Source organism: Natator depressus, chromosome 7, assembly GCF_965152275.1.
Source record: "Natator depressus isolate rNatDep1 chromosome 7, rNatDep2.hap1, whole genome shotgun sequence".
NCBI lineage: Eukaryota > Metazoa > Chordata > Testudines > Cheloniidae > Natator > Natator depressus.
This window is the reverse complement of record NC_134240.1, coordinates 18,698,272-18,713,150: the sequence shown is the minus strand read 5'-3', so window position 1 is coordinate 18,713,150 and position 14,879 is coordinate 18,698,272. Positions and strand designations below refer to the sequence as shown.

At 39.9% G+C, this 14,879-nt stretch overlaps 1 protein-coding gene across 3 annotated transcripts in view; it reads right to left on the bottom strand.

Moving 5' to 3' along the window:
- Window positions 1–1,303: 1,303 nt before the first annotated feature.
- Window positions 1,304–14,879, bottom strand: part of IFT122 (intraflagellar transport 122) — a 48,083-nt gene continuing 34,507 nt past the window's right edge. Inside the window, exons 21-30 of one of the 3 annotated variants that reach the window (XM_074957572.1) lie at window positions 13,203–13,305; window positions 11,812–11,952; window positions 10,653–10,750; window positions 9,967–10,067; window positions 8,528–8,693; window positions 7,397–7,508; window positions 6,543–6,671; window positions 5,471–5,550; window positions 3,552–3,716; window positions 1,304–2,796 (exon numbers count right to left, since the gene is read on the bottom strand). In XM_074957572.1, the coding sequence (XP_074813673.1) occupies window positions 2,707–2,796; window positions 3,552–3,716; window positions 5,471–5,550; window positions 6,543–6,671; window positions 7,397–7,508; window positions 8,528–8,693; window positions 9,967–10,067; window positions 10,653–10,750; window positions 11,812–11,952; window positions 13,203–13,305 (1,185 nt within the window). In that variant the 3' untranslated portion in view covers window positions 1,304–2,706. The remainder of the gene's footprint in view (window positions 2,797–3,551; window positions 3,717–5,470; window positions 5,551–6,542; window positions 6,672–7,396; window positions 7,509–8,527; window positions 8,694–9,966; window positions 10,068–10,652; window positions 10,751–11,811; window positions 11,953–13,202; window positions 13,306–14,879) is intronic. The other 2 variants (XM_074957570.1, XM_074957571.1) reach the window with 2 other exon arrangements.

Here is a 14,879-nt window from a genome sequence, read left to right as displayed (position 1 = left end):
ACAAGCATAGGACAAGTTCCAGAAAGTGGTCTATGCTGCTATCCACACCAGGTCCAGTGAAGGGTAAGTGGCTGAAGGGACGCAGAGCAGGAAAGGTCATTTTTGGTACCATCTTGTGAGCTGATAAAATAAAACTCTAAAAATAGAATCATCACGATGTGTTATTGTCAGAAGATGCTGAAGTTACATAAGAACAGCTTCAATGTCACAGGGCAAATTGGGACTACTACAGTACATAATACATCGGCCCTAACGTTTATTTACACATCATGACTTACTTTTACACAGCATCTTTCCTCCAGAAGGCACCAAAAAGCGCTTTTCAAACATAAAAGGCATCTACGGTCAGAAAAGTGGGTCTGTGCTCAAAACATTTTCCTCGCCTGTCATTACAAATCATAGCTACTTATTTTTACTGCTTTTCACTCCTGTTGGCTTTGCAAAACCAACACAATTATGGGAAAACGAGCTAGATTCTAATTCTGGCTCCTGTATCAAACAGAACGATTTATTAATTCCAACTGCACAGTCTTCATTGCATACAGTAATTTACAAGTAAGAAAGCAAGATCAGGACTTTTAGATCAGTATGTTTACAAGGCTGGTAGTCAGAACAGCATATTTTTTTAAAGTGTCAAACAAAATTTGATCCAGAATCACAGAGATATGGAAGCCCATTGAAGCTATTTTTTTTTTTAGTCACTCTTTAGAGCAATTTAAAGTACACATAGGAATCATTTCAATCACCACTGAAATTCAGCTGCCTCTGTGGTAGCTGTTTAACAGCATGCAGAAACACTGTCCAACGGTTTAGGACAGTAAGCAAAGATGAATATCATATTCCTTTGAAAACACAGGGAAACTTGTGGTAGGCATGATTATAATAACCATGTATACTGTGTGCATACTCTTACCTGTTATCTACATTTGACTAAAAATAATGAAGAAACCTATCACTTCTAGGTCACTCGCTCAAATTCAGCCCAAGTGGTTACCTACCCATAGTTGTTACCAGCTAACTGCTTGTTCAGTGGCCTATTCCGAAGTCCAACTATTAGGTTAGTGCAGTATACACATAATGAAAAATCATTCCCTCAGTTAGCATCCTATAGGGCAGTATTAGCAGAAAAGCAGAGGACCGAATAGGAATGCAAGATGAAATACTTTCTCTCCTCCTAGAATTGCTCCCCACAGGTGAGGGTTGAAACATAGTGGTGGAGAAAGATTGCACAGCAACTACTCTTAGGGCACATCTTCACTGCAGAGTTAACTCAGGTGATCAGCACCTGCACTAGCCTAGCCCAGACGTGAGCAACCACGCTGTGAAGCCATGGTTGAGTTTTTAGTCCACCCTTGTGCACATACCTGTATGAGGCTCTAGGACTTCTGGGGTCATATCACATGGTTCTTAGTGCTACAGTAAGTTGTGCTGCTCTATGATTCTTTCCCAGTGGATTGTGGGAGAACCTGTCTGTCCTGGGTACACAGGGGAAACTGTAGGATGGCATTGGAAAGCTACCAGTACCTGAATGGTTTAGCCTGTGCACTCCCTGAAAAGTGGGTGGATTACCAGCCTGAGTGTAAAATGCGCTTGGGCTTTAGCCTTTCCCCCAGGATGGGCCAGCTAGCCTGGATTAAAATCAGCACCATACTTGGGCCCGAGGTTGTGTGTTTAAATGGAAGCCAGGTTAGGAGCAACACCTGAGCAAGAGCCAGAGTTAATTTTGCAGTGAAGACAAGCCCATAATGTACCTGTTCTGTGGCTAAATAGGGGCCAGCCTTTACCTTCCATGCCTGTCAAGCGGGCACATTTCATGAACCCTCCAATATATTCATTACACCTGATGAATCGGTGGCTTTTATTTTTTCACTAGGAAAAAAGGTGTGTTTTTAATACACATTGGCTAACAAATACTAAAATCCCAGTAGACATGGTGACTTGATTTGAAATGTGTTAGCTGGTCTATGTAAAACCTGGTGGGGAGGTTAGGGTTTACCTTGACCAGTTGACACATATTAAAACTACAACTTGCTTTGTCCACACTAGGGTTTTAATCATGTGTTCATTAACGTGTGAGTCAATATGTGTAAGAGCTCCTAAATGTAATGCTATTCTCTGCCGAAACGATATAAAAGGTACATTCCCATTGGGAAATTCCATTTCAGAGAAAGACTGCAGCAAATGCTCAAAAGAAAATAAAACACTGATGCAAAAATTTCCCCTTTTTATTTCAAGTTCTGTCAACAACCAAGTACATATTAAGGACCAAATTCAGCCCTGGCATAAAGAGGGGCAAAATCAATGAGGTCAACTGAATTATCTCAAGGCTGAATCTCACCCTAAAACGTTCCTATCGAATCTGTGGCACACTGGCAAGTTGCCATGATAAACATAGGACACTTGAAAGTAAAACTGGAATTTTCCTTAAAAATATATATGTACATTTTTTTCCCATTTGGCTCTGTGGTTATATACAAAACAAAGAGCAATAAATAGAAATTCTGTAATTACATTGCTCATAAAAATAAAATTTCATTTGGATAGGACACAACGTGACATTTAACAGTTTCTCTTTTTCCACTGCTTATGAAACATACACAGAGTGAGAAAATATATGTAACAACATAACCAAACTGTTAAGAAAGCTTGATTAGTTTACAATGCATTTCACTGTGATAGCAGAAAGATCTCTTGGATGGATCTTTTTCACTGGTTTGACTCATCAATTCTTCTCCGACAGTATGGACAACAGTTATGCTGGAGCACCAGGAGCTCATAATCCTCTGAATGAAACATCTGTGAATTAGGAACAGATTTAGGCGTATCTATTACACTGTTACTGGCTCACATCTAGGAAAAGGAAACTGAGATGGAATGGTTTTGCTAGGGCTCAGAAAACCTGATGCTACTGTTACAACAGAGTTCATGTTTCCACAATAACAAGTAATTTACAACTGTTTGTAACAGCTATGATTTGGAATATAAGAGCAAATATTTCATTAAAGAAGTGTGGAGGCTATGGAAGTCAGTTCACCCAACCAGTGAAACCCAACTGCTCTGTGAGAAAGGAGGGTGGACTTTAGGATGCTTTCTCTGCTACCACATAACCAAAAATATCCAAACTATTGAATATTTTGAAGAAAACATACCTGCGGTGGGGGAACTACAAAGAAAAAAAAATCATTTTACTTGCTGAATGCCCCCACTAAACCAGGCTATAAGGTTAGAAAGGCAGAGAAAAAAAAATCAATGTTTCCCTTCTTTTAGTTCACTTTAGGACTTCTTGAGTGGCTACAATTGTTGCCATCACTGCGAAGTCCCCAAATACTTCATTCTACAAATTCAGTTACCACAAGCTATTCTGAAGCCAGCCCTTCTGGCAAGGCCTATCCTCTCTGTATGTAGCACAGGGCATTTTGCTCTCTTTATTTACTATTCAGGACTTCAGAAGGTATGTATCGAGGGTTAGAAATTAATGTATCAGGGTCATTTCAATTAGCTTCTCATTAGGAATGAGTTTTCAAAGACCCCAATGAAAACATTACTTATACCTGAAAGCATGTTGGACACATGGTAATGGAAGCATCTGGTAGCAAGGACCGGAAGTACTGCCACTGTAATGGCTTTGGCCAGCGTTTAATCAGGACATCCCTCCGGCTCATTGACCGGAGAACTGCACGATTCACTATCACAGGAACAAATTCTGAGCCTCCTTGCTGCAGCATTTAAAAAAGAATGAAGCTTAACAATTGCAAAGTGTTTTAAAGATGACAAATATAAAGAGCGGAGTGTTATTACTCAGTAGAAAGTGCTAACACAGAATAGGCATGGATTCTCCTCCCACTGAAGTCAATGGCAGTTTTCTCACTGTCCTCAGTGGGAGTGGGAATAAGCAAGATGTGAGTAAGGTATTTTCACTGTGCTTCACTCATTCCCATCAACACAATTTTTTATTTAAAAGGAAAAAAAAAGCCATTTACAAAAGCTTCCCTGAAAATGTCTATTCTTAACTGCACCCACCCAGACCCTGAGCTATCTAGGGGACAGTCCCCCTGCCGCTTGCTGGAACACCAGACTCCAGATGGACTCACCCCTGCCCCAGCCATCTAAAACTGGGGTATAAAGAAACTCTTTGGAGGAGTCCACCAGAAACTCAAGCTGGGAGAAACAGAGATAAAGAAGCTGAGCAGGGACATTATGCACAAATATGACATCAAAGCCCCACTGCTGTCTACAGCTTTTTCTCCAGACATTCTCTCCCATGCTGACTGGCTGTTTGCTCCAGCTCTATTGAGTTTCTTTGCCTCACTCCACCTACTCTTAATACTGCTCCCTCTTCTCCTTTCCGCATTCCTCTTATCCCTGTCCCTTTACCTCCCCTCTCTGCAACGTCTCTTCTCCCTTCATTTGCCTCATCTCAATCTCTTCCCAACAAATGCCCATCCAAATAAATAATGAGGAAATAAAAATATTGTGGAACTAACATGGTATTTGAAGACTATCACACTGATCATCTGCTCGTATGTTATATTCTTTCCCCTGCATCTTTCATCTGTCTGGTCTGTTTAGACTGAAAGCTCTTCAAGGCAGGAACTATCTATTACTTACATTTGTAAAAACATGTAACACAATGGAATCCTGATGTTGTTTAGGGCTCCCCAGGCACTAATGTAATACAAATAATAATAGCAATAATACCACCAGGCCTTGTTTAACAATCTTGGCCAGCTGATGTTCTCTGTTACATCAGTGTAAATTCAGAGTAACTATAGTTATCAGATTTACACTACAGTAACATGGACTGCCTATATATGAATATCCTGCACATTTTATACCCTGGATGTCTTGCTTAGAGGCTCTCTCTTGGGCATGTTTATATCTGGGTGTTATGTACACCCGCTACTATGAAAAAAAGTAAAGGGCTGTTCAAACTAACTTCAGAGTTTGATTTTTTAAATCACGTCACATAAAACTACAGTATGCAGAAAACACCATAATTTTTAAATCTGTTTCTGCAGTGAGTGGGTGGGTAGGCATCCCAGGAGACTATTCTTCCATTGATGATGATGAGGCCAGAGAGAGACAGTTTACTTAAAAAAGACATTCAGATAGAATAAGTGGTTCTCCAGGTTTTTCTTTTCTGTGGACTAATCACTTTGTATGAGAAAGATACCATTCTCCTCAACTGCTGCTCCTAACCTCCCGGTCACCCACTTTCCCCCATTTCTTGTGGCGGTCTGCAGAACATTGTAACACTTTGTAAAGGAGTTGAAGAGGCTGTGGTCTGTTGAGACCTGCTACTAATCGGTAAATGGTCACAAGGAAGAAACTGTGGGATGCCCGCTCAGAAGGAGATATGATAGCATGGAAAGAACATTTGCAGGTAGAGTCACCCTGGGTTTGCTTTCTCCTCAACAATCTTTAGCCTCAAGAGCAGCAGCATTTGAAAACCCAAATGAGGTATCCTCACCTCAAAACTCAATTTTGCTGTAAAGGGATCATCCTCTTCGATAATGTCTGTGTTGTCATCAAATCTCAGCCTCTGTGCTCCTAGAGAGGTTTGTTATGGAAGAAACAAGGACTCCCACAAAATCAAATCCTCTTATCTTAGCACTCATAGGACTTGTCTTATGGCTTAGTAGTAGGGCTCTCACTCCTTGCTCCACCCAACGCCCATCATGTCAGGCAGGCTGGGAGTACTCAGATACCCCTGGAGTAATCCCTAGATTATATGAGATAGAGCTGCAGAAGAAACTTACTCTGGCCCAGGAAGAACGGAGTGCCATGCCTCACTAAATAGCAATTGCTGTGGAACAGCAGAGCTTAAAACCACCAAGTTACTAGCAGTAACTAAACTACATAAATGCATGTGACCTTAGTAGTACCCTCATCCTCCATTCCCCTACCCTCCTATAAACACCTAACACCTCACTTCAGGCAACCTATTTTAAAGGCACAGACCATGTCTCTGAGGCATAGACCATGTTGTCTTGTGTATTTGTATTGTATCTACTACTATCAGGCCCCAACTACAATTGGCACCATTGTGTGCCACAGCAATATAGGATTCTATAAAATAAACAATGACAGGCTTCAAAGGGAGCCCAATACAGTTCTTCCTTAGCAAGAAAGATAGAACATTGTGATACAAGAGGAGAATAATGGATAGCCCTCCCATCCTTTATGGAAAGTAAAAAAGTTACTTGAAAATAAGTGAACAGTATTATTTTTAACCTAACAATACTTGACAAGGTTATGAAACTGACTTTTCTAAAGAAAACCTTCTAAAATTACCAGGATTGGTTAATATACCCGTACTTTTTTAGTTGAAACAGCAATTGAAAAAGAAATATGCAATGGAATTGTACCCATTTATGTCAGCAATGAATCTGTCCCCTAGTCATAAGAGAGAAGCAGATTAAAATGCAACAAAAGCATAACAAATCCAAAAATACCCAACAACCCACAACCAAAAACTCTGTCTTCCAAACTGCCACTCTTTCCCTAAGAAAACCAGTGTGTGTTCTGGATTGAAAGGATACCATCACTTGCCATCTCTTGCCATTTATCCTCTCTCTTATTTAACCTTGGTGCTTCCAGATCAATAAGAGCTACAGCTTCTTCATCAGTGATCCCTTCTTCCAAATAGAACTCCACCAGATGCAATACTTCTAAAGGACACGTGGAAAAGGAGAGAGCAGTTACCTGCAAGAACTCAGAATATCTCTAGCAGGCCTTGCCTAAGTCTTTTAAAGATATATGTGTCCTCAGATCTCTACAGTGGCATTATTCAACTTAATATATCATGTCCAGAAAATAAAGCTTCTTAAAGGATGGGTTAATAAAGTGCCTCATATCTTCCTGGTGCCTCACCACAAAGTAATGCATTCAGTACTGCCAGGGCTGTGACATCAGAAGCAAAACAGTGGCTATTTTGCAGCAAAAAATCTCTCACAGTCTTGGACACCAGAATCTGTTCTATTCAGAAAGGGACTAATTGCCTAGAAAACTGGTGTTCTCCTCCACCAATAAAATGCATCATCTCTGGAGTGGGATGTGGCACTAATTCAGTGCCAGCAACGCTAAAGAAAAAGATTTATTTCCCCAAGTGACATTACACAGGAAATGTTAGGGTGGCTGAATTTATTGGGCACCAACCTACTGATCCGATGAAGTGAGCTGTAGCTCACGAAAGCTTATGCTCAAATAAATTGGTTAGTCTCGAAGGTGCCACAAGTACTCCTTTTCTTTTTGCGAATACAGACTAACACGGCTGTTACTCTGAAACCTGATTAAATATTGATAGTGTACAATTAACACCAACTAGCTGAGCCTTTGGAGAAAGCACAGACTTATCTGCATGGAAAGTAAAACCAATTTTTATATTCCAACGCACCGTAAGATGAAGCAGAGAAGACGAAGGGCTGTCTGCAGTTAATGCACACATTCCCCAGATTATTTAGCAAGGGGTTGTTGGTGGAGCACCTATAACACAAGGGCACAAGCTCCTGCAAAGACAGACACACACAAAGCAGCGTAATTGCAAACAGACCATTCTGAACACAGAGTCTGATTAGGACACACTGCACTGCTCCAGTTTGACACCAACAGAGTTCACAGAGCAGCAAAAAACTGGAGTGTAACAATGGTGAAATCAAGCCTTTTAACTTTTGCAAATATTTTTCCTTCTCTCGATAAAACTGCAAGTTTTCCCATTAAAAATAGATGTTTTACCACGCTTCTGATGCACTTTTGTTTGCTTCTGCTGCAGCAGAGTCCTGGGCCACATACACAATGCCAAAAGGATGACTAAAAGTTACTGAAGCAATTCTTTTTGCTCAGAAGTTCGATCAAATTTAGGTCCTTTGATTCATGCATTTCTGTTTTTTTCTAAACTGCACAATTATCTTAGGCAGCTCTATGGATTTCAGTGGTCTTACTGTGTTTACATTATTGCAGATGGCAAGAAGCATGTTCATTTGCAGTTAAGCATTTTCACAGTACAATTTGTTTTAGTGAGCACCCCATCAAAAACAGTTTTATAGAACACTGCGATCACACCTCAGCTAAAGAAAAAAAAGAAGGTTTTAAAGCAAGATTTGAGGAAGGAAAGCCGTTCAAAGGGTTGGAGAGAGGAACTCTAGTAGATGGGGCAAGCACAAGTGACCTCCAACTGTAGACAGACAGAGAAAGACCCAAGTAAGCACTCTGAGGAGTAAGTGCATATGGAATTGAGGGATGGTGAAGCTTGAAGGAACAGAGTGAGTAGCCAGGGAAATAGGGGGATATGAGATCAGAGAGTGAAGAAGGAACTTGTCCATACAGACAGGTCTCATTTTCATTAGGAATGAGAGGGAGAGAAAGTCTGACATGGCAAATAATAGTGAGAGGATTTTTGTTTCCTGCAGAAATGTAATTCCTGCAAATCTGCGCATAATCCATTGTAAGCATCTTTGTGTGTATGACAAAGTAGCCTCTCGTATCAGGTCAAATACTAATAACTAAAATAATATACATCAGAACTTACTTCACTGTCATGGAATGGCTTGGATCGAATTGTCAGGCTGCCCAGCTCAATTGATTTTTGAAATCTAGCTGGGATCTGCAGTCCCTGCAACTTGTCATAGGCATGACGGGCCAATTTATATGCACCCAGAGCTTTACTCTGCTTTGCTAGGGCAAATAATGTATTGCTATAATCAAATTAAGGAACAAACATATATGTAGCATTCAGGAAAAACCACAGTTACTTTTAATCAGAGAAGTTATGCACTGAAGCACAACAAATGCCAATACTTTAAAAGGCCTTAACTAAAGAAATCTGTTCACATAAATGTGTTTACATAAACAAAATGTGAGAGGACTGCTAAAATACCAGAGCGGATGATTTTTAGAGAGATAAGGAACTGGCCTGTGGATAACACAGGTTCAGTTAATATTCTGACCCCACCAACACCAATGCTTGTAAGGACCATCCCACAAGCCGATAATCTGAAACATCAGAATCCTGTTGGCACCACGTGGATATTTCAGATCCCATGGCACTTTTTCAGGAACTTGCTTCCATGTCTTATACCAAAATGTCACCTCCCCCTTATTAGTGTGCACCCCAGGGGGTAACAAATAAGCAGAGATGTATGGATTAAACACTCTGAATTCTAAGCACTTTGGGGACAATAATACTATTCTACATAGTTTACAGATGAGGAAAGAGGCACAGAGAAAGAAAATGACTTATCCAAGGTTACAAAGCAAGCAAATGGAAAAGAGAGAAGTGGAACCCAGGTGTCCTGACTCCCACTTAACTGCCCTATTCACTGAACTGCCCTGACTTCTTTTAATTGCTGTTGTCCAGTGCAGAAACAGATATGTTTCAGTGGGACTCATATGTAGTTTGTGAAGGACTTTGAAGAGATGCAGCAAATAAATTTGTTAAGGAAGCCATGAAAAAATTGGTCTTGTACATGGCACACAGCTCCATCAGACCTGAAAATGAGAATGAGAATCTACCATTTAGAAACACACAGCTACATTAGTCTGAGGAGAATCAGAATCTAACAGTTAGAAGCAACCACATTCAGAGTTTCTTTCCCAATGCCTTTCAACTTGTGGCTCCTGCACTGTCAATATTTACAGCCACACATCTTGTTTGGAGACTTGCATCTTGGAAGGCACTCCTCTTACAAAGGTGAGCAACATGTTTGATAGTTTCTGATAACCTCTTCTAATGTATGCACGTATGGCTAGATGTGCCTAAGTGTGTGATAATTCTGAGGTGTAGATCATCATCTCAGGGATTAAAGACAGCCCCACATTTATTTTATCTAACAGAGGAACAGCATGGGAACCCCTAAAACCAGGAACAAGAATACCCTAATAGTAAGACTATGCATTACTGATTGGTGCCAAGGATTCCCTTCAATTCATATGATAATTTTGGAATTTTGCTTTGCATTGCAAGGATACACTTTAGAGATGCCCAACGGAGTCTCCTTGGTTAGGCTGTGAAGTAAAAACCTGGAAATATTGAAGAGTGTTTCAGGCAAATGGAAACTGAAGGGCTCTTCCTGTGGTAAAAAGAACATTAAAAAATTTCGAAGCTAGAAAAGGAACACTTCATATCACTAAGCATCAAATTACTTCAGTCATCTCAGACACTACACTGTGCTTTTCACTCAGTCAACAATGGGAGAAATGGAGAAAAGACAGCAATTGGATTTTGCATGCCCCTCTCTCCAAAGCTCATCTTTGCCACTGAAGAAAAAAGGAAAGGGAGAGAAAGCACTTAAAGGATAAACCTGTCCCAACCTCCTCCATAGGAGTAATGGGCCGAGAACACAGTGGAATCAGTATGCAGATGGGGTGGTGAAAGAAAGCCTTCAAGTCCACATCCACTGTGTGCTGCAGAGGCTCTTTCTGTGTCACAGAAAGGTAGTTTTAGGGGTGGAATGGCAGTAGATCCAGTACGGTATAACACAGGGCAAAAAAAAAAAAAAAAAAAACCCGAAACCAAAATTAGATCATTGCAGTGACACCAGCATCCATTCAGTATTTACTTTACAAGTAATTAATTGTTCCTAATTATTCCTGAATTATCTGCAGAAAATGTACCAGCTAAGCAAACAATACAACTGCTAGTGAAAATATCTTACAGTGTATCTGTGAATAGAGTGATAGACATGATAAAGTTCTGCCAAGTGCTGGAAGTGGTGAAACTTCTGTAACATTTCAGTCTTCTGCTGTTCGTTCTCTGTGGGAGGGAAAGTAATTACACCTCTGGTCATTCTATACTAAAACACAAGAGTATTACTCAGCTAGAAAGATCACAATACAACATGGTTGCAGCGTTACCACTTCCAATAGATTAATATACCTGACCAAGTGTGCTACAAAATATGGATTATATAATTTTGCCATTTTATGTGCAATTTTCTTCTTTAACATAAAGCATATTAAGATGCACGATGGTATGGCAAGTGGTTTTAACACAGCCAGAGTTAATGGCTTAGCTAGAGGTGGAACATATTAGCCTTCCACCACTAGAAACCTGATCCACATCTTTTGAGGTTAAAGTAAAATGAGTTTAATCTCATTCCTTTTATCCACATTAACGTACTACTAAACAATAAAACCATTTGCAGTGTCTGTACAGCGTATGAAGGGCTATAGATCAGCACTATCATGCATTAGCAAAACTGTGATGCTTTCTGAAAGTCCAAGTAAACTATATCCACTGGATCACTCTTGTCCACACAGCGTAAGGCAATAGACCATCAATCTCTTGTTTCCATCAACACTTATCTACACCTCATCTTCACCTCTCCTCCGGTGCAACTGATTTAGAAGCAGAGAACTAATGAACACTAACTTCCTTCTTTGGCTGACTAAAATAATTCATGAAGTGTCTCCCCAGTTAATCTCATCCACATTTAAATATTAGGAGTAGACTACACTATAAGATCATGTTTTATTATTATTTAGCCCTCCAGTCATCACTTTATCCCAGCTGTGAGGGGCAGAAAAGGGGCTAGGGGATATATTGTGGAATTAGAAGACATGGATGTGACCCCATCTTGATTTAAAAATTAGACTTATCTTGGTTTTTTATAAGCACGCAAAGACTAGAGAGATAGAATTACGATATAATGTTGAATTACCCTACAGTGCAGTATATAGTATTAGTATAGCAGATTAGTATATAGCACAATTAATGAGCGAGCAAGAGGTTTTAATCAAGCCGTCACGGTTCATTCAATGTTTATCTGCATGTATGAGCAGGTAACAAATTTGAACTTGCTTGTGTTTACTTACCTTGGGCTATATCTAAACACTGCATGGAGAGCATCCAGTAATAATATGCTGCATCATTAAATCGGCTTTCTACCACAGCATTGTGAGTTAGCTGTTCCAGCACTTTTACGGCCTCACTCTGTCTGCCAGCCTTGTGGAATGCTACAAAGGAGACCAAAGCAAAGAAGATTTTACAGTGTGATTATAACAATTAACTGATATTTTTTAAAAATAACAACAGGATATTCATCAAAGCTGGAACAGGATGAAAAGGACTACACTGGTATTTTTCTATTTTTGAAAGTAGTGACTAATGGAAAATAGAAGTATCTGCAAGTACTTTTTGGCTTTTGTATTGTGTCAGGACATGATGTAGGAAATACAACTACCATGTACGTAAGTAGCGCAAGGCTAGTTACTTTTAAAAAAAAATTTGGACAGAGCAAAATCATCATCCTGATGATCCGACATTTGTGAACAGGGGAAACTGCTGAACACTATGGGATCAAGTCAAAATTCAAACCTTCTAAGGCCTGGTCTACACCTAAAAATTAGATCACTCTAGCCGTTCAGGGCTATGAAAAATTTTACACCCTGTGTGATGTAGTTAGGACAACCTAACCCCCCCGTAGGTCGAAGAATTCTTCCATCAAACTAGCTACCACCTTTCGGAGAGGTGGATTAACTACACTCATGGAAAAACCTCTTCCATAGATGTAGAAAGTGTCTCTGCTACAGCAGCACACCTGCAGCACAGTAGTTGTACCACTGTAGCCACTAAAGTACAGACATAACCTCAGGTAATATTTCAAGGCAGCACTCTTACAATGCTTAACACTGTAGTATCAAAGAATCTAAAGAGGCAGAAAACCCCACAGTATATACTATTTATTAACAGGGTTTCTTTACATTGGCTCCTGTGCAGCAACTGAAGTTCAGTCCTGAATTCCCACTTGGTAAATGTATATTTTACAAATACTACATGCAGATAATATTTTATGATATAAATCCATAAGAAGCAAGGAATTTCATAAGCAAGACTGATGCGCCATCTTGTATGAACTACATACTGCCTACATTCAAGGGCAGGGCTCATGCCTTCTTTTGGTGTTTGTTCTATACTCAAGCACAAACTGGGAAAGAAAATCCAGAATTATAGCCTTTTTTATAGATGCTATTGCTTTTGTTAAGTTTGTTATATTTCCTTACCAAATAATAAGACCTCTCTGACAATCAGAATACAATCTCCTGTGATCAGCAAGAACATATGTATTCTCCAGTTATCTCACCCTTTAAAAGGTTTGTGTTCTACAGATTGACAGTTCTCCAGGGCAGAGATTGTATCTTCAGCATTTGGAAAATGCTTAGCAAATTTTGCATGCTACCAGCATAAAAGTCATGTACAGTCCTACCTTTTTGGGCCTCTTCAAATCTATCATTCTCTGCCAACCACTGAGCATAAGGGACATAGACATCATCTTTAAATTCAGGATGCTTTTCACTCAAAGCAAAGGCCTAAGGTACAGAATAAATTCATTAATAAAATATTGCATGGTTTAAGTGAGTTCTGAATAGTGCATGAGATAAATCCTTTAGTTTAAATAAAATTCACAATACGAATATCATTTATACAGAAGTATGAAAATTCCAACCAGTATTTTCTCCAGGAAACTCAAAATTAATGTATTTTAAAAGAAAGGCAATCAACAGCTGTGAAGAAGAAGCTATACTTAGTAACAGTCCAGCTTCTGAACTACAGAAACCTGTGGAAAACCTGAAAACAATCAATTATTTAGGGGATGGAGTGGGTTTCACAAAACAATACAATGTATTGCTTTTTTAGAAAATATATTCAATAAAAATAAGTATTGACATGTGCACTGAACAATCACAGACTATGCATAACAATTTCAAAAGCACCTATGTGACTTAAGCGTCTAAGTCCCACTGAGCGTTTCAATGGGACTTAAGCACCTACATTTCTGAGGGTAAAATTTTCAAGCACCTAACAGCTTAGCATATACTTCATGTTAAAAACAAACAAACCCATAACCAAAAACAAGACTGCCAGTACAAACCATGGCCCCCAATTCTGCAATGCATATGTGTAAGCAGACCCCTGTAACCAAGTGTTGTCCTAATGAAGTCAGCTGGGCTTTCCTAAATATAAATCTGATTATAGGATCAGAAGTCCACACCAGGAAAGTGTAAATTCACCAGATCCAGAGTATACACAGGAAATTTCAGTGAAATGTCATTTTCAAAATTACTAAAACACAGCCCAAAATAATCATCCACATTGTGAAAATTTTAGTTAAAAAGGACATCCTTTAAAAATTGGAAGTCAAATTGTACTGCGAAAAACAGACAGGAGCATACACTCTGCCAAGTCAAGTGTGAAAGTTTAATTAGGCAGACCAAAAAAGAATCCAAAGAGCAACTAGCAAAAGACAGAAAATTAATTGCGAAAAAACATTTTAAGTATGTCAGAATCAGGAACTCTGCCAAACAATCAGCGGGGCCAAACTTAAGTGTTAAAGAAGCACTCAAGGAAGACAAGGCCATTTTGGAGAAGATAAATGAATTCTTTGCATTGGTCTTCACAGCAGAGGATGAGAGATTCTCATACCTGAGCCACTCTTCTTAGTTAACAAATCTGAGGAACAGTCCCAGATTGAGGTGTCAACAGAGCTGGTTTTGAAACAAACTGATAAAGTAAACAGTAATAAGTCACCAGGACAAGATGGTATTCACCCAAGATTTCTGAAGGAACTCAAATATGAACCTGCAGAATTACTACAGTGGCACCTCAGAGTTACAGACACCTCGGGGCAGCTAGGCAGCTTCCTTCCCTGGCCTGGGGTAGAGGGGGTGGGGTGAAAAGTGTGTGTGTGTGTGTGTGGGGGGGGGGAACAGTGCCCTGCCCCAGTGGGGGCAGGGGTTTGAAAACAGCACCCTGGCTTACAGGAAAGCAGCACAGACCCCAGTGCTGCTCCTACTCTGGTTGCCTTGGGTGAACAGCAGGGGCTCACAGCTTTGCCTGCTAATCTCAGCATCTTCACTTCCTAGCTGTGCGTGGGTGCCCCGCA